Genomic DNA, 18459 nt, shown 5'->3' with positions numbered 1-18459 from the left:
GGTCCGTTCTGTAATTAAATACTGAGTCGAGCTACGGAGCGATCGCTCACGAGAGAGATCAGCCTTTCCCGGGAACTCCCCCAAATCATTTCCGCTATTAAGTTTGACAGTCTAAACCTCCAAGTGTCTATTTGTCATCCATCCATCACTGTACCAGGACCCATGTAAAACATTAACAGTTACAATATTGCCAAAGAAAGACGAAGATTGCTTCGAGTAAATTAAATTGTTTAACCTTCCTTTACGGGGTCAGGGTCCATTAAAGGTTTAAATGTTTGGTGAGTATGAAATATAGGCATCAAATTGTCATTAATTCATCGTCATAATGCCACATTATTTAGGGTCGATCATACACAGAGATGCACTGTGCGTAATGAAGTTTTCACAAGCTGCAGTACCATGCCTGACCATTTGGTGTGCTGTTTAGAAAAGGCAAGGCTGAAAAAACTGAAAAATCTTTGCTTTTCCTGTGAGGTCTTTCACTATATGGTAAAATTAATGGTGTCTTTCAAAACTATAACTTCTCCTGCAAAAAAGAAGCCCTCGTGTGGCTGTGTCAACAGAAAATAACGGGCTCTTGGAAAAATAAGATGAAAAAAGAAAGAAAAGAAAAATGTGTAAATTGACTAGTTGTTCAAGGGGTTGTTCACCTTTGGGGACATTTTGTTTTACATAAATGTATGTAATTGGGGCTATAAATCTTTTTTTTTTCAATTCGATTTCATTAAAAATATTGCCCCCTATGCCTTCTATAGCCACTGTGTTACACCGTCTATTACTGCGTGCAAAATGAGTTAACTGAAAATCCATTAGTAAGCTCATGCTGTCTTTTATCTGTCTTTTTCTGCGCTCCTCTCAGCTGATTTATGGATACAGACCACATCAAAATTGATTGTGCAGGGAAACAAGGAGCTTGTAAGCGTCAAACGATGCAACATTTTTAATAAAACCCAATTGCAAAAAACAATTTTTATTCCCAAGGACATGCATGTAAGTAAAAGAAAAGTGTCCATAAAGAAGGACAGCGCCTTTAAGTGGTTTTTAAAAGGGGTCAACCTAACTATTGAATTTCCAACTTCCCTTGATCAACTGTTGTTGCTTGTAGACGCCACATCTGGCTAAACCTTTTTAATGCATGATTGCAAATGGCTGTCCATTCTTGCTCATATAAGAAGATCTTGAGTGAAGTGATCCCCATCCGTATGTTCCCTATAAAAGTTTTCACTGTCATACAGACTTGTTCTTCCTTATTTTTCACAAGATCCAACAAGTCCCCAGATGAATAGTATGAGATTACCAGCTTTTACGGAAAACATGATTTTCTAACATTCTGTTGGGAGATGTTTATGCAATATGTTTACATGTGGCCACCAAGTGGTTTTTAAGTTGATTGCCATCAAGTGTTTATCTAACATATTGTGATATTGTATTGAGTTTTTTTTTATGATATTGGAGTTCTTTACCAAATTCTGGAAAAGGTGATGGTGGGCACATCTGTGTCAATTAGGGGGGATGATCTCAAAAGGAATCACTGACTTCGTTGGACTCATTAAATCACTGACTTTGGTTGACTCACTAAATCACTGACAACGGTGTACTCACTAAATCACTGACAACGGTGTACTCACTAAATCACTGACTTCGGTGGAGTCACTAAATCACTGACTTTGGTGGAGTCACTTAGTCACTGACATCGGTGGACTCACTAAATCATTGACTGCGGTTGACTCACTAAATCACTGACGTCGGTGGACTCACTAAATCATTGACTGCGGTTGACTCACTAAGTCACTGACTTCGGTGGAGTCACTAAATCACTGACTTCGGTGGAGTCACTAAATCACTGACGTCGGTGGACTCACTAAATCATTGACTGCGGTTGACTCACTAAATCACTGACTTCGGTGGAGTCACTAAATCACTGACTTCGGTGGAGTCACTAAATCACTGATATCGGTGGACTCACTAAATCATTGACTGCGGTTGACTCACTAAATCACTGACGTCGGTGGACTCACTAAATCATTGACTGCGGTTGACTCACTAAATCACTGACTTCGGTGGAGTCACTAAATCACTGACTTCGGTGGAGTCACTAAATCACTGACATCGGTGGAGTCACTAAATCATTCACTGCGGTTGATTCGCTAAATCACTGACTTCGGTGGACTCACTAAATCATTGACTGCGGTTGACTCATTAAATCACTGACGTCGGTGGAGTCACTAAATCACTGACTTCGGTGGACTCACTAAATCATTGACTTCGGTTTACTCACTAAATCACTGACTTCGGTGGACTCATTAAATCACTGATATCGGTGGACTCACTAAATCACTGACATCGGTGGAGTCACTAAATCACTGACTGCGATAGACTCACTAAATCACTGACTTTGGTGGAGTCACTAAATCATTGACTGCGGTTGACTCACTAAATCATTGACTGCGGTTGACTAACTAAATCACTGACTTCGGTGGACTCACTAAATCACTGACATCGGTGTACTCGCTAAATCACTGACATCGGTGTACTCACTAAATCACTAACTTCGGTGGAGTCACTAAATCACTGACTTCGGTGGAGTCACTAAATCATTGACTGCGGTTGACTCACTAAATCACTGACTGCGGTTAATTCACTAAATCACTGACTTCAGTGGACTCACTAAATCACTGACGTCGGTGGAGTCACTAAATCACTGACGTCGGTGGAGTCACTAAATCACTGACGTCGGTGGAGTCACTAAATCATTGACTGCGGTTGACTCACTAAATCACTGACTTCGGTGGACTCACTAAATCACTGACTTCGGTGGAGTCACTAAATCACTGACTTCGATGGAGTCACTGTATCACTGACATCGGTGGACTCACTAAATCACTGACTGCAGTTGATTCACTAAATCACTGACTTCGGTGGACTCACTAAATCATTGACTGCGGTTGACTCACTAGATCACTGACTTCGGTGTACTCACTAAATCACTGACGTCGGTTGACTCACTAAATCACTGATATCGGTGGGCTCACTAAATCACAGACTTCAGTGGACTCACTAAACCACTGACATTGATGGACTCACTAAATTTATTTGGATGATCTCAGAATCCTTAAATCCCAGCACCTAGAGAGTGATGTATTTGCCATGTACCTGCCCCTTCGAGATCATCCCTCTTTTTCAGTGAAGAAAATTATAATGCCTATTTTTAAATGAATATTCGCAAACCCCAATAATTGGCAAAAATTGGGAAGAAATTTACATTTTATAGAATGGATTGTGGTGGAATCAACTTTCTCTCTTTATTTTGTAGAACATTGAAGTTGATGGGCTGTTGTACAGACTAGAGGGTCTTCGGAAGTTTACAGAGTACAGCATAAGAGTCTTGGCATACAATCGCTATGGACCAGGAGTCTCTACCGAGGAACACACAGTCATGACTCTGTCTGATGGTAAGTTATATGTTGTGGCCAGCAACTGAAACTTGGACTTCTCTCTTGACTTCTCCATGTATGACTGACCAGAGCTGAATGATGTGGGCTATCCGTAAAAGTCCAAACGATTTATGAATACATCAGAGTGCGGCACAAAGTTTCAGAAATTTTTGGCTTTCTGCGAATAGCTTTGAGGCAAATCGAGGTTGTGGGCATTCTACAAAATATTTGTATTTACCATAAACTGAATTATTTCCTAATCAAGTCTCCTGAAATCCAGCAAGATCTCTGTTTTTATGGATTTAAAAATAAAATTATGTTCACCCAGCCCTCATGTGTCTCAGTGTATAGCGCCTCTCTCGTTTGGTTGTCTCCTTCAGTTCGGTTGCTGGTGTGGTCTTCACTGGGTCACCTTTGACGCCTCCCAGGACTCAGCAACTTCATTGTCTCCTGCATTGACTAAGCCATGACGTCGTAACATTGCGCTACGCACGTATTAGTCAGTACAGGAGCCACTATAGACATTGGTTACTGGAAGACGTTGAAGATGCTTGATGACGAAAGACATCAAAGATAGCTGTGTGATGACATGTGTTTTGCATGTTTTTACATATTTCCCATAAGGGATGGGGGCATTGCCCTAGAATCACTGCATTGAGAAACATGTGATGGTGTCTCCGCAGTGTTGGATGTTGATCTCCGTGAGTTCATTCATCCTCATTTTTCACAGTCTTCTACTAGGCATTGCTCCTACTGGCCAGTTTCCTACTCCACACTGATGAGGGGCAATACCCCGAAACAGCTGTCTGTGGATGGATACCATGTTTTGGCATAGGTGGTTTTCTTCATTGGAGACTGCCCTTCCCGTGGTTGTTCCTTCCCGGGGAAAGACCTGGCTAGTCATTGCTTGCGTTGAGAAACATGTGATGGTGTCTCCGCGGCTTGTGTTTTGCATGTTTTTGCATATTTCCCATAAGGGATGGGGGCATTGCTCTAGAATCACTGCGTTGAGAAACATGTGATGGTGTCTCCGCAGTGTCGGATGTTGATCTCCATGAGTTCATTCATCCTCATTTTTACACCAATGACCAGACTGAAGATGATGACCAAAACAAGGCTTCTTGGTGGGACCGGTGAGGGCTTTGTGGGTATCATTTTTTTTTAGTTGCTATATTTTTTTTCCACACATTATTATGCTCTGACGTCTGGAGAAACCTCAGGGTGTAATAATGTAGACTTGATGCAGATCAAATAATCTTGATGTAAATCAGATTTCTTGGGCAAATTTGAGCGAGAGGCTGAATTTGATTTTTGGCAGAGTTGCTCATCTCTATGTCTGACTTTTTAGTTTGACACTTTTCATTTACTTCTAGAGGAGGAGTCATGAAAAGAGACTTCTAAAGGAATTACAGAAACATTGTTATGGAACTAGGCAGTGTTACCAAAGATGAAGGCCATGTTTATCACACATGTATGGCATATACTGCAGTAGAGATGAGCGAATGTTTTGAAATTCAAATTTGCCAGATTTATTAAATTTTTCCCAAAATTTGATGTGCAGCGAATATATTTGTCACAAATTTAAATTACCGCAAAACCTCTAATTCCCCTGAAAGACATGTGTGGCACTAATTTATTTTTCTAACATGATGATCTTCTTCACTTATTTGCTGTCACACACTGTCTATACAGTTTCTTCAGTGATTTATGTATTTCTCTCCCTATACTCCCTATCTTTATAGGGAATCTGTCACCCCATTTTAGCCCTATTAGCTGCGGCCACAGCCATCAGGGGCTTATCTACAGAATTCTGTAATGCTGTAGATAAGCCACTGATGAAACCTGAAAGATAAGAAAAACATGTTAGATTATACTCACTGGTGGGCGGGGGCGGTGGGTGTCACGGTCCGGCTCCTCCCATCTTCATAAGATGATGTCCTCCTCCTTGCTTCTCCCTCGGCTCCTGTGCAGGCGTACTTTACCTGCCCTGTTGACGGCAGAGTTAAGTACTGCAGTGCGCAGATGCCGGGAAAGGTCAGAAAGGTCCCGCGCCTGTGCACTTCAGTACTTTACTCTACCCTCAACAGGGCAGATAAAATACCCATGCACATGAGCCGAGGGAGAATCAAGGAGGAGGACATCATCGCTACAAGGTGCCGGATCGGACCGTGACACCCATCGGACTGGACCGGACCCCCGGAGTGAGTATAATCGAACTCTTTTTTTCTTATCTTTCAGGTAACATCGGGGGATTATCTACAGCATTACAGAATGCTGTAGATAAGCCCCTGATGGCCGTGGCCGCAGCTTATAGGCCAAAGATGGGGTGACAGATTCCCTTTAAGTCTAATCTGTGATTGGTGACGCTTTCTCACTATCCAGATTCATCCACCAAATATCTGCTGCATTTCCTGCTTCTGCTTTTATACAGGTTTGATAGTCCCTCCTGATTGGCTTTGCTATAGTATGCAGTGTCATAGCTGCACTGCATTATTGGGGAAGCCTATTCAAGGTCATGTGATCTTTCTCTGGCAGATGCAATCTTCTACAATGTAAAAAATGACTGCAGCTAACTTAGGCAACCCGTGCAAAGAAAAAAAAATAGTTCAACTACATTAGGTTCAACAAAATCTTTAAAATTTGACAATAATTCAGTTTGCGTGAAATTGATTTGCTCATCCCTATCCCGCAGATATGCCTTAAATGTGAAAGGCGTGAGCAGCCCTTTAAAAGAGCCATCCCTTTTTGTAAGCGATGACTCTACATGATAAGCTCATCATATGTTGTCCGCCTGCTGGGATCCTGACGTTCAGCTGCGATCTGTAGAGAAGCTGGCTGTAGTGCTTCAGTTTCCCTACAGCACTCCTACAGGAATGATGAAGTATTACACAGCTCTAATCAATAGGCTGTTTAATGCACAATATGCCAGGTCATCCAGAGGAAAATAAGTTCTTATCTATTGCTCTTTAATCTGGTTAATAGAGGAGGGTCCCTGTAGGACCCCCGCTATTAACTCCTTTAGAATTCTCCAATGAGGCAGTAAAAAAAAAAAATCATATCATGTGGAATTTAGATTCCTGAATTGAGAAATGTTAGAATGACTTTCATATAATATATATTTTTGGAAATCTTTTCATTAGCACATGGCATGGAAGGTGTCAAATCTGAGGTTGTCACAGTGCGGTGGTTTTTATCAGCTGTCAGGCAAGTGTCAGTCAAAGCTGTAAACAACGCAGCGGGTTCGGTACGTTTCAGCTGTCACATCCTCCTCGTAAACCTGAAAATTATATATTTATTGTGTGCAGCTCCATGACATGCTAAACATGGCTTGGTGATTTGCTTCCCGGGGCAAACAGACAAGGTGGGGAGCATTAAACACTAAGATACCTCTTGAGGACTGGGGGGACACAGGAGTACACAGATCAAAGGACCCGGCAGCGAATATCATCCACCCAAAACTAAGAGCGCCGAGCAATTTTCCACCTTTATCTGAAGGCAAACTGTAAGCCTTGACATTCTTCTCGAATAAGAGGCAGCAAGAAATCCAGATAGGCTCCCATTGCAGAAAGCTACATTTGCCACCAAAATGCATTTAAAGGGAATCTGTCACCGGAAGTTGCAGGCCTATGGCCTGCGCATGCGCCGTTACATTATGTCCCGGAACACAGCTAAATACTTCCGGGACATAGTGTACCGATGCATGCGCAGTAATGATTTTCGGCTTTGCCCACAGTTGGGCAAAGCATTCGGCGCGTGAGCGAAGAAAGATTGCTATGCGCACGCGCGAATGATGGAGAAGAATACCGGAGAAGAGCGCGGACAGGGGCCACGGATGGGGTGGAGAAAAAGAAGAAACAACGCCCATCGGACCAGACCCAGGCCATTTACATAGGCCTGCAACTTCTGGTGACAGATTCCCTTTAATTTTGACATCTGACCATTGTAACTTTATGAGGTTATAACTCTGGAACGCTTCAACGGATCCCACTGATTCTGAGATTGCTTTTTCGTGACATATTGTACTTTATGATAGTGGTAAAATTTCTTCAAAATTTCTTGTGTTTATTTGTGAAAAAAAGTAAACTTGTCCAAAATTGTGAAAATTTCACAATTTTCAAACTTTTTTAATTTGTATGCCCCTAAATCAGAGCGTTATGTCACACAAAATAATTAATAAATAACATTTCCCACATGTCTACTTTACATCAGCACAATTTTTTAAACAAAATATTTTTTTGTTAGGACGTTATAAGGGTTAAAATTTGACCAGCGATTTCTCATTTTTCCAACAAAATTTACCAAACCATTTATTTTAGGGACCACCTCACATTTGAAGTCACTTTGGGGGCCTATATCACAGAAAATACCAGGATGCTCAAAACTACACTCAAAAAGTTTATTAACCCTTCAGGTGCTTCACAAGAATTGAAGCAATGTGAAAGGAGAAAATGAACATTTAACTTTTTTTTCACAAAAATTTTTAGTTTGGACACAATTTTTTTTTATTTTTTCAAGGGTATCAGGAGAAAATGAACCACAATATCCCATGTGTGGACGAAGACCACTCTTTAGGTGCACGGCAGGGTTCGGAAGGGAAGGAGCACCATTTGAGGTTTTAAACGTAAAATTGGCTTAACAGACATTTATAACGTAGAGCCGTGACAATTAAAAATCCCATTTTTTTCAAAAATCATCTTTTTCATCTTCTGCGGTGTTGCTATCAGTGTGTCAAGAGTGGGAGGAGAGGGTTGTATTGACAATCCAACACAATGAGCTGCACTTTGAACACATTTTATAAGTAGTCATAAACTTGTAAATAGCTCATTAAAGAATAAAGATACGTTAAAACCAAGCAAACCATTATTTTGCTTGTGAAATTCTCAATAAGTTTGATGTGTCACATGACCATGTTCCCATTGGAAAAAATAAAGTTGGATCCAAAATGGCCGCCATGGTCACCACCCATCTTGAAAAGTTTGCCCCCTCCCATATACCAATGTGCCACAAACAGGAAGTTAATATCACCAACCATTCCCATTTTATTTAGGCGTATCCATATAAATGGCCCACCCTGTAGAAATACCCCATATGTGGCTGTACAGTACTGCTTAGCCATACGGAGAGTCTCGGTAGGGATGGAGCGCTATTTGCCTCCTGAAGCACAGATTTTCCTTGAATAGTTTGCGGACTCCATATACAGAGCCCCCTAAGTGCTAGAAAGGAGAATCCCTCACCCAAGTGACCCCATTTTGGAAATTATACCCCTGCCAAATGTGAATGCTAAAGGTGGTTTCTGCACACTGGGGCTCAGAAGCAAAGGGGTGCATTTGGATTTGGGAGCGCAGAATTTACTGAATTTCTTTTGGCTTTTCCAGAGCCTTTGTACTACCAGTAATGTGGAAACCTTCTACATTTCTGGTAACAGATGATAGACCTGAGTGGGGACTTTTTTTGTGGATTTAGCTTTTATTGGGAACATTTTTCATAGTGTTTGTGATCCCATTTATCCAGCGCTCTACGCTGAGCACATACTTTGGGGTTTCCATCTAAATCTCCGAGAAATGTGACAGATGAAACCCCTGAAGGATCCATTCACTATAATGAGGCAGCAGAGTTACTCTGGACTCCATCTGGCCTCTGTTCAGCATTGTCCTTCCGTTCAGAGGTGCAGAAAACTATGGTGGACTGCGTTTTTATGCACAATGAAAAAGACGGACACCGCAGGATCACAGGTCCTATGGCATTCACAGTGCCTCCATTTACCTCATTATAAAGAATCTTGCACCGGTGGTTTGTCTGAAACAGGTATTTCAGAGATTTACATGGAAACTATGATGCAAGCGCTCAGCGTAGAGCGCAGGATAAGTGTGCGCTGAGCCTTACTGCGATCTTTGGGAGGCAGAATGAACAAATCCACAGCAGGTGAAGAATGTTTTTTTAAAATTTTTTACACCATTCTTCATGCAGTATAAGTGATTAGGCGACTTTATTCTTTGGGTCGGTGTGATTACAGCGATACCAGATTTATATCCTTTTTTTTAATGTTTAGCTTCTGTCACACACTAAAAACGCTTTTTTTGCAAGAAGAAGTTTCTGCATCGCCATATTTTGAGGGCTGCAATTTTTCGATATTTCGGCCCACAGAGTCATGTAAAGGCTTGTTTTTTCGGAACAAGCTGTTTTTTTTATTGGTACTATTTTCGGGCACATGAAATTTTTTGATCGCTTTCTATTGTTTTTTTTTTCTCTGTTCTGTGTGTGGCACAATTGATAAGGCAGCTTTATTCCTCGGGTCAGTACGATTACAGCGATGCCTCATTTATACCTTTTTTTATGCTTTGGCCTGTTTACACAATAAAAATTTTCAAAGAAAAAATTATTATTTTAGCATTGCTTTATTGCTTTATTCTGAGAGCTATAACTTTTTTAATTTTCTGCTGATGGAGCTGTATGGCGGCTTGTTTTTTTGCAGGACAAGATGGCGTTTTCAGTGATACTATTTTTATTTACATTTGTCTTTTTGATCACATTTTATTCCACTTTTTCCAAGCATTATGATAAAGCATAATTTGCTACTTTTTTTGTGTTTTTTTTACGGCGTTCACTGAAGGGGTTAACTTGTGTGACACTTTTATAGATCAGATTGTTTCGGATGCGGCAATACCAAATGTGAACTTTTTTTGTTTATTTCTTTTTTTTTACATAAAAATGTATTTATTAGTGGATTTTTTTATTATTATTATTATTTTGTAATTTTTTTTTTACATTCTTATTAAAATTTTTTTTTTTTTACCTAGTTCCTTTATGGGACTTTCATTTTTTTTCATTTTGATTGCAGGTATAATGCATTGCAGTGCACTAGCATAGCAGTACCTGTACTTAAAGCTTCTGACACCGTGCTGTGTGCATGGTCTCAGAGGCTTTCCATAGCTTGATGACCCGGGGGTCATCATGACCACCCCGGGTCACTATGGCAATGATCGGGCCCCGCGATGACGTCGCGGTGACACCGATCTGATGGCAGAGGGAGCCCCCGTCCCTCTGTCTCCCTCCTGAACGTTGCAATTGCCCTTGATTGCAGCAATTAGGGGGTTAACAGCCAGGGGTGGTGCGGACACCGATCCTGGCTGTTAGTGCAGATTGACTGACCGATCACAGCAAGCTGGGTGTGGGGACTGATGGCATGGGTCTCTACACCTATTCCCGTGCCTCACAAACAGCTGTCGGCACTCAACTATCACTGCTTGTTTACTCTAGGTGATTTTTTTAAATACACGACGGGCATAGCTCGTCATGGTGCGGGTACTGACATCCCGCCATGACGGGCTATGCCCGTCATTGGATGTTAAGGAGTTAAAAGGAAACTAAGCCTGAAAAAGAACCAAACATGTAGAGAAATGTTGTCACGGGTGTGTCAGTCTGCAGACGGTCGCACTAGATCTGGCTGCAGAAGGTCTCAGCGGTTCGTGTTGCAGACTTCTTCCTGGTCCTTCTGACTCTAGGACCCAATGGCAACCTTCCCCCGTCTCTAGTTGACACACCTGGACCTGGGTGTTATAGACTCCCAGCCAGCTGCTCGGAGTTGCAGGTGATATTTCCATTTCCACCTGTTGAGGCTTGGAGCTGTAGCAGTCTTCCTCTTTGGTATTGCTGGATAATGTCTGTGTTACATCTCTGAGTCTTCTCAAGATAAGTGTTCCTCTTGTTTGTCTTTATTGGTAGTGGGTATTGACTAGTGCTAATCCTATCCTTCCCTATGCAGGGCATATCACCAGGGTGAGGTAGGGATTAGGTTCCTGCTCGGCGATAGGTGCAGAACCTATATAGAGATATTAGGACAGACAGGGTGACATTAGATCTGCGTAGGGGTCTCCACTCCCCCCTTCCCTAGTGTTGGGTTCTCTTCCCCTTATCCCTGTGCATGACAAATGTCCACTGAGGACAATCTGCCTACAGGGATAGACATGTCAATCAAGCCAATCTGGAAGGAGAAGAAGTTGAAATGAACTGCCCAGTTGACTCTTCCCTTTGTGTCCGGACTCTTTCCCGGTGCCTGGCACACTGTGGAGGCGCAGTGTTTTCTATTGCTAAACTCTAATAGTGTGAAATATCACGTCAGGGTTTTACACCGCATTGTTTTCTTACCAGGTCCTCAAAGCAGTCATGGGGTCTGCCTTTATCCTACCTACACCATGGTAGCAGCAGGCGCTAATGTTTCCCTAAATAATAAGTAGGCAGGAACAACTTAACCCAACCTCCTTGTAGACAGTCAGCCAACCCAACCTCCTTATAGACAGCCCCATATACGTCACACTTTCCAACTCTTGAAGGCAAGTATCAAGGAGAAGGAAGAGGATTCATTCCAGCTTTTGGCCGTAGTCATCAATGGTTTTTGAAGTCCCAACCTTTCTTCACTTCTCGACTATTCCTAGAAGAAAGAAATCACTAAGAATAATCGATTTGATAGCAGATTTCTCCTTTATTCCGGGAGATTTGTCAAATACAATATCCGCGAGTCAGGTCACCCTTTTTTGCCATGAAGAACAGTGCAAGAACCGGAGTACAGTCTTTCGAGCTTGTAAGGAGAACCGGTCTCTTCTGAGAGCCAAACTACTTCACTCCGCCAACGAGGGGCAAGAATCCCGAAACAGCAGCCTAGAGATGGGCGGCTAAAATCCCTTTTATTTTAAGGCTTTTTAATGGGTCAGATGTTGGCTTTCGAGGTTGCGATGGAGACAGTGTTCTTCCTTACGGAGGAAAGCTATTTGTATACATTTCCCCAGGTATCGATGCCTGTACATTCCCCAAAAAGCTCGATCTCCACGCGCAGAATCGTTACCCCCAGAGATTTGGAGTTTCTGGCAGAAGGAATTAGTAATGAAGTCTTTTCTTTACAGCTGCAGCGTTATCTCGCCGTGCCGCCGCGTTGTCATTAACTGACATGTGTCACAGCGGAAAGCGCACGTTGTGATCGCCCGCCGCCTTGTTACAAAAAGGATCATAGCCGAAGTCGGCTTTAATTGCGGGGCTGTCATCTTCCACGTGTTCAGTGCGCAGCTGACTGTGACATTACGCTGCTTTTATATGTCAGCAGCACGCGAAATGTATATAACAAAAATAATCAAACAGTTCTTCAAAAAAAATAAGCTGATGGAACTACAAGCCCCTACTACACAAAAGGAGATATTAACATGATGTATTTGTAGATTAAAAAAACAAAACAACCTAGTACGGATGGTGCAGAAGAATAATGGGCAAAAAGTTCACCAAAATCCCCAAATTGTATGTGCTGTATAATACATTTTTATAGTTTTTTCATATAGCCTCCACTAGGTGGAGCTCCTTCTAAGTTTAACACTAGCTGTAAAAATCTGGATGCTTTAGCTCCCCCTAGTGGTGACTGCATGCAGCCAAAATTACGACATATTTTGACAAGTTGATAAAGCAAAGGTTCTCTTTGCACATAAATTATTATGGAATAGATCAGATGTTTGGACCAAAGAATGGAATTATAAATCCCAGCAATGTCAAGAATAAGGGATCCAGCACCACATACCCATGGGAAATAGTGCATAACTTGGTATAACCTTACAGTCCCATAGTGGAGGCTGAGCTTGAGCCCCATTCTTATGGTTCTGAACCCAAATTCTCTGGATCAGCAGGGATCCCAGCGGATCTACGATCAGCAAATTGTCTCTCATTTAGTTGATGGGGGATAACTTGCAATTTTGGGAAATAATCTTTTAAGAATGAGTTTTGATATCTATGTCAGAAGTCTGAGTGAGGAGTGGGGCAAACTCTGGGGTTTGCTAGAAAAATGTCTAATGTGTATGTCATTGGATTTAGTCTTTTTTTTTTACTTTCTGTAAGTGCATACATTATTTTTCTGTATTAATCCTTACACATTATTTTGCTTTTTTTTCTAGTGCCAAGTGCAATGCCCCAAAATGTGTCATTAGAAGTGGTAAACTCAAGGGTAAGTGGCTGTTATAATTACCATTATTACTACTGTCTGCATTATTATAAGGAGGTAAGCTGTGACATCACCTAATGTGAATGGTGGATCCTGTGTTATCTGCTGTATATAGAGGTGTTATCAGTCATTGTGCAGGAGGAGGAGGTGAGCTGTGACATCAGCTATTGTGAATGGTGGATCCTGTGTTATCTCCTGTATATAGAGGTGTTATCAGGCATTGTACAGGAGGAGAAGGAGGTGAGCTGTGATATCACCCACTGTGAATGGTGGATCCTGTAATATCCAATGTATATAGAGATGTTATCAGTCATTGTGCAGGAGGAGGAGGTGCGCTGTGACATCACCTATTGTGATTGCTGGATCCTGTGTTATCTACTGTATATAGAGGTGTCATCAGTCATAGTACAGGAGGAGGTGAGCTGTGACATCACCTATTGTGACTGATGGACCAAACATTACACTGGTCAACAGCATTTTTGGTGCCAAAGATATTTCATCGAATTTAGGGTATTTTTGGGGTGCTGATTCTGAATATGTCATCAGTTTTGCCAGATTGGCTCAAGTTTTTGAGATTTTTGGTATCTTATTTATAGCACTTGTTGGTAAATGCGACGCATCATCTCATTAATTTCTTTGGATTAGTACTTGAACTGAGCAGTTCTCAATATAGTTTTGTGTTAATTAGTGTTCTAAAAGTTTGTTCATAGCTTGATTTTTGCACTAACTTTATGTTGTTGTCTGTTTTCCAGTGAAAAGCATGAACTCATCATGAAGAAGTTGTCTTAACGATCCAGACTCATTCTGTTACATTTGTGGTGAATATACACTGCCAAAACATAGAAGAAACATAACACACTTCGTAAAAAAAGTGTATTTTGCCTATTTTGGGGTTATGCTTGGGGACCAAGACAAGTTTTGGGCACCACACATAGTGTGCAAAGCATGTATCGAATTATTACGAAAATGGAGCAAAGGACAAAGAAAAAGCTTCAAATTTGGTGTTCCAATGGTGTGGAGAGAGCCAAAAAATCATCATGATGACTGTTATTTCTGTGCAGTGCAAGTGCAAGGATTCAATAAGCATAAGAAACGAAAATGGGAGTAACATGGAATCTGCAAGAAGGCCTGTCCCTCATTGTGAAGATGTGCCTGTACCTGTGTTTACCATAAATAACAGTCATCATGATGATTTTTTGGCTCTCTCCACACCATTGGAACACCAAATTTGAAGCTTTTTCTTTGTCCTTTGCTCCATTTTCGTAATAATTCGATACATGCTTTGCACACTATGTGTGGTGCCCAAAACTTGTCTTGGTCCCCAAGCATAACCCCAAAATAGGCAAAATACACTTTTTTTACGAAGTGTGTTATGTTTCTTCTATGTTTTGGCAGTGTGTATTCACCACAAATGTAACAGAATGAGTCTGGATCGTTAAGACAACTTCTTCATGATGAGTTCATGCTTTTCACTGGAAAACAGACAACAACATAAAGTTAGTGCAAAAATCAAGCTATGAACAAACTTTTAGAACACTAATTAACACAAAACTATATTGAGAACTGCTCAGTTCAAGTACTAATCCAAAGAAATTAATGAGATGATGCGTCGCATTTACCAACAAGTGCTATAAATAAGATACCAAAAATCTCAAAAACTTGAGCCAATCTGGCAAAACTGATGACATATTCAGAATCAGCACCCCAAAAATACCCCAAATTCATTAAAATATTTTGGACACCAGAAAAAAAATTTTTTTTCGTTGACCTGTGTTATCTGTTAGTGATGAGTGAAGGTGATGGAATCTAGCATTATCTGAGCATGCTTGAGTGTTATCCGAGTATCGCAGTGTCTCGAGTATTATGTTTGAGTCCCCATGGCTGCATGATTTGTGGCTGTTAGACACCGGAGTATGCTCGGATAACGCTATTATCTGTATATCGATGGTACTTGTTGTAGTGCTGTCTGTAATGATAATGAAACGGCTGCTAAGAATTAATATCCTCAGAACAGGAAGTGTCACCCCATTATAGGGCTCAGGGTGAAAACTATAAGACTGAAGAATCGTTAATATTATTATTATTATTATTATTATTATTATTATTATTCATACATAGTGAAATTAAAAATTACAAAAACACCAAAAATGTATGATAAATAAATGTGTTTAGCCTGATTTATACATCAGCCTTTCATGTGATGGAGCCTGTCTCCCTGTAACGTACACATAATATAATGGTATGTCTGTCTGGCTGCTGAGCCTTTGTGACATAATCACATGGTGAAGGTGAAGCAGAAGGCTCAGGATTCGCAGAACTCATGTGTTTTTGGAGGTTTCCTTTAAGCAATTTCTGGGATTATTGATGTAAGTTTAGTAAATATCTGAGCTTAGATACAACACAATGCATTTAACCTTGAAGACTATAAAATAAATCCGGCGCAGACGTCCAGAGACGGCGGCGGACCCTAATCACTCCGATAAGTGCGGCCATTACTGCGGCCTCGCGCTCGGGAAGCCATCTGACTGCTACAAATATTGATCTGTAATCGCAGCTTTATTCTTCACACTGACCGACCGCCGCTGCTGGAATCACTACGAAAATAAATATTTACTGGCCTCTCGTTATTTTTACTTTGTGAAACAAATTCTCTCTTATAAAACTTTACAGATCATTTATCCTTCTAGACGAAATATCGAATACGGAGCAAAGAAAGGAACAAACTACATAAATCACAGGAACATTATCTATCTATTATCTATCTATCTATCATCTATCTATCTATTATCTATCTATCTATCTATCTATCTATATATCATCTATCTATATATCATCTATCTATCTATTTATCTATTATCTATCTATCTATCTATCTATCATCTATCTATTATCTATCTATCTATCATCTATCTATTATCTATCTATCTATCATCTATCTATCTATCTATCATTATCTATCTATTATCTATCTATCTTTTATCTATCATCTATTTCATCTATCTAGCTCTCTATCTATATATTATCTATCTATTATTTATCATCTATCTATTATCTATCTATCTATCTATTGTCTATCTATTTATTGTCTATCTATCTACATATCCATCCATTATTTTTCTATCCATCTACATCTTTATCGATTAATATCGTATTAATTTCTTGAAGGCAATGTCTTTTTTTCAGCCATTTTCGGCTCCTTAATACTTAAATTAAAATAAATCAACTGCAAAATCTTGAGTAAATATCTTCAACCGTTTTGTGTACGCAGCTCTCATGCAGACTCATGTGTCTCTGTGAATACAGACTACACACACACCCTGCAGGCGTTGCCTAGTGTCGTCACCACTCATCTTCCCAGCATTTATATTAGATAGGAAGGCAGTCAGCCATAGCTTAGAATCAGAGGCTGAGATGAAGTGAGTGACCCACTATTTCTCCGCAAGTGACCCTAATCAGTCACTCGGAATCACTCTAAGTTCCATCTAAGAAAGTGACTGTGGTGATCCTTCCATTTTGTGTACACAGCTCTTACGCAGGGCAATGTGTTTCCATGGTTCCTGTGTGGTAGGGGCCGGGCTTGGGGGGTGGACCACTGCTTACCCTGTCCGGATGATGAAGACACCAGGCAATTCAAGGACAAGGCGGAGACAGATTTCACTTGTAACAGTTCCGGATTTATTCGTCGTACTCCTAACGACCACCAACCACGCACCGTAGCTTCTTTACACCACTCTCTCTCCAGGCCCGGGTACCTGCTCCCTAGCTCCAGTCGTAGTGACGTTCCTCACGGATCTTTCGCTGGGGCTGTCCTAGACCAATCTACCACCAGCGCTTCACCTGCCCGAGGTCGTCGTCCAATCGGTACCCCCGGGGCCTCGTCTGTCCTGCGGTCCGTCGGGTCAGGGCCACCCCCCTGACTGTCTCTTTCCTGTCGGTCCCCTAGTCGAGCTCTTCACTGTTCTCCGTCTTCTACCGAGCTCCTCCTAGGACTAACCTGCCTGGAACCCTAACCTGTCCTATTTATCCCCTCTCTCACCGGGAATTCCCTTCCTGGGTTCCTATCTCCCCGCCCCCCATGACTAAGCGTTTCTCAAGCCATAAGCTGATGTTGAGTCCTAAGCTACTCCCCCCGCCATCTTATGGTCATTTCTAGGTACTGCACTCTCCTATCCACCTTTCCCAGCTGTCACCCTTCTATCCTGTCAATCTCCATCTCTAGTGCACAAACCGTTCCCTCCTACTACCAGTCACGTCTGTCCGTCAAGTCACCTTCCCCACACCTGCACGGTCTGATCCTACACTTTTCCCTTCCATCTGTCTCCTTGTCTAATATCTGTAGGTGGCAGAAGGACGGGACTGACACAGGACTGCAGGATCTGACTACACAGGATTTGTTTGTAGTCTGTTACCACGGAGACACCGACTTGTAAAATTCCTTTTTTTCTGAACCTGTCAAAATGATTGCAAATGTATTTACACCCCATAAAGCAGCGGTAACCTCATCGCAGGCGTACACATACGAGGATGCGGAGTTGCGGGGTTGTATATCAGCTCAATTTACCGTTTATGCTCTGTACGGAACAGCACGAAAGCTGCGTCATAAATAACTAAAATAAAGCGTAACGCCGCGGCCATAAAACACCCACCCGTAATAGGTCTGCAGGAGACAATAGCCGCGCCGTGCGCTCAGATAAAACACACAAAGTTAAGAGGACGCTTTATGTCGTTTTATAGTAATAATAAAAATAACCAAAAATACTAATCAAAGGGCTTTATGGCCGTAATGCCGCCGTCAATCACCGAGATCCGCCGTGGGAATGGGTGCCGCTGACGGAGGAGAGGCACCTAGCGAAGGCACCGCTCCATCTTCTCCACATTTATCATAAATAGGAAGGCAGTCAGCCATAGCCGGATTAGAATAAGAGGTTGAGATGAAGTGAGTGACCCATTATTCCTCCACAAGTGACACTTACCGTGACCCTAATCAATCACTCAGAATCACTCATCACCTTCCTTCTCCGAGAGCGGCCGTGGAGGACTGAGCGCCAAATT

General features: G+C 41.6%; 1 protein-coding gene across 1 annotated transcript in view; it reads left to right on the top strand.

The window, feature by feature from the left end:
- DCC (DCC netrin 1 receptor) overlaps positions 1-18459 on the top strand; it is a 1068191-nt gene that overhangs the window by 810172 nt on the left and 239560 nt on the right. Inside the window, exons 11-12 of the mRNA XM_073543872.1 lie at positions 3314-3452; positions 13361-13410. Of these exons, the coding sequence (XP_073399973.1) occupies positions 3314-3452; positions 13361-13410 (189 nt within the window). The remainder of the gene's footprint in view (positions 1-3313; positions 3453-13360; positions 13411-18459) is intronic.

This window comes from Dendrobates tinctorius, unplaced genomic scaffold (genome assembly GCF_039654945.1).
Source record: "Dendrobates tinctorius isolate UK_male_01 unplaced genomic scaffold, ASM3965494v1 ptg000135l, whole genome shotgun sequence".
NCBI classification, from domain to species: domain Eukaryota; kingdom Metazoa; phylum Chordata; class Amphibia; order Anura; family Dendrobatidae; genus Dendrobates; species Dendrobates tinctorius.
This window is presented reverse-complemented; position numbering and strand designations above follow the sequence as displayed.